Source organism: Orycteropus afer, unplaced genomic scaffold (genome assembly GCF_000298275.1).
Source record: "Orycteropus afer afer isolate SDZICR_OR568_19922 unplaced genomic scaffold, OryAfe1.0 scaffold00191, whole genome shotgun sequence".
NCBI lineage: Eukaryota > Metazoa > Chordata > Mammalia > Tubulidentata > Orycteropodidae > Orycteropus > Orycteropus afer.
In genome coordinates, this window is record NW_006921778.1 from 6003074 (window position 1) to 6004549 (window position 1476).

Consider the following 1476-nt stretch of genomic DNA (forward strand, 5'->3'; position numbering starts at 1 on the left):
CACTATTCATTCTCAGATTCCCCCCAGCAGAATGAAGCCAGCTTTCAATATGAATGAAGTCCCTTTTATTATTAAAAAACAATATTGTACAGCTTTGCAAAGTTGTTTCATATCATCAATGTTTAGGCATAGTAATACTGCAACTTTGCAAGCCTGCAAAATATAGTTATTTAAAATAATATCAAGGTGGGACTTACCTAACCCTTAAGGGCCAGGTCCTGGCAAGTAGTGGTTTTCAAGGTGAATGGACCATCACTAAGTAATAATGCGCTGGAATGACCCACAGAGGGATCCAGCAAGCTGGGGGGTTTCCAATTCACAATCTTCAAAAAAAATTAAAAAGTGAAGAATAAAATTACTAATCTACAAAAATGTTGGAAAATCACTGAATGCCTTTAAGATTGTATTTTAATGCCACTAATATCACCACACACATAAATTGTACCTCTGCTTAATAATATAAAATATAATAATTTTCCTGGTAATTCAGGTTAAACAAATTGAAGACCTTTGCTAACTTCCTAAGAACAAAAGAAGACATAAGCAGTGATTCCAGGCTCTCAAATTACTAAGATTTACTTTTTAAATAATACATTTTCCTAAACTTCCTTTGTGTTTTGAAGTTCTATTCCCACAAAGATTTTATTGCTCTAATTTCCTTCACCATTATATTTAATAAGATTTCTCTTTTACATCTAACACTATAAAAATGAGTGGACATTTCAAATAAAATCACTACTTTCGACACTTACGCTTTTAGTAAAAGGTGTTCTCCTATCTGTTTAGGATTCCATTTGTGTGAAATCTCCCTAAAAAGTAAAAATAAATTTAAATAAAATGAAAGTTATTAGAAAGCATCTTAAAGTAGCCTAATTTTCAAAAAAGTAATCAATTTCTAATTTTCTTTTTAATATGTAGAAGAAATATTTTTTTCTAATGGTATGTATTTTCCTTTCTGGGACAGTGTTACTTCAAACAACTATGTTGACTTGAAGGAGAAAAGAATGAAAAGCTTTTGTATGTGTTTATAGAATAGGCTGACAGAGGGCGAAAAGTTATAGCTGACTGTAAAAATAACCATGATGAAAAATTAAAGTAGGAGCTATAAAAAATGATAATGGGGAACAAAAGAAAATGGTGGAAAGAGGAGGAGAAGGGAAAGAAGAAAGAGAGTAAAGGAAGGAGAAAAGCTTTAAAAAGTAGGAACAATGAGAATCAAAAAACAAAACTAAGTAACTGTTATAACTGTGATGCGGAATAGTATTGTGTGGCACTGAATTTCCAAAGTGCCTTTACTTACTAATTTCATGACCCTAACGGGAGCTCTGGCAGCATAGTGGCTAAGGCACTTGACTGCTAACCAGAAGGCTGGCGGTTCAAACCCACCAGCCACTCCTCAGAAGGAAGGTTGGGCAACCCTACTTCCGTAGTGATACTGCCTCGGAAACCCAAGGAGGGGTCGCTATGAGTCAGGGC

The 1476-nt window shown here is 34.3% G+C and overlaps 1 protein-coding gene across 1 annotated transcript in view; it reads right to left on the reverse strand.

Annotated features, from left to right (window-relative positions):
• Window positions 1-1476, reverse strand: part of SLC25A46 (solute carrier family 25 member 46) — a 26575-nt gene that overhangs the window by 5190 nt on the left and 19909 nt on the right. Inside the window, exon 6 of the mRNA XM_007947594.2 lies at window positions 753-809. Coding sequence (XP_007945785.1) covers window positions 753-809 — 57 coding nt within the window. The remainder of the gene's footprint in view (window positions 1-752; window positions 810-1476) is intronic.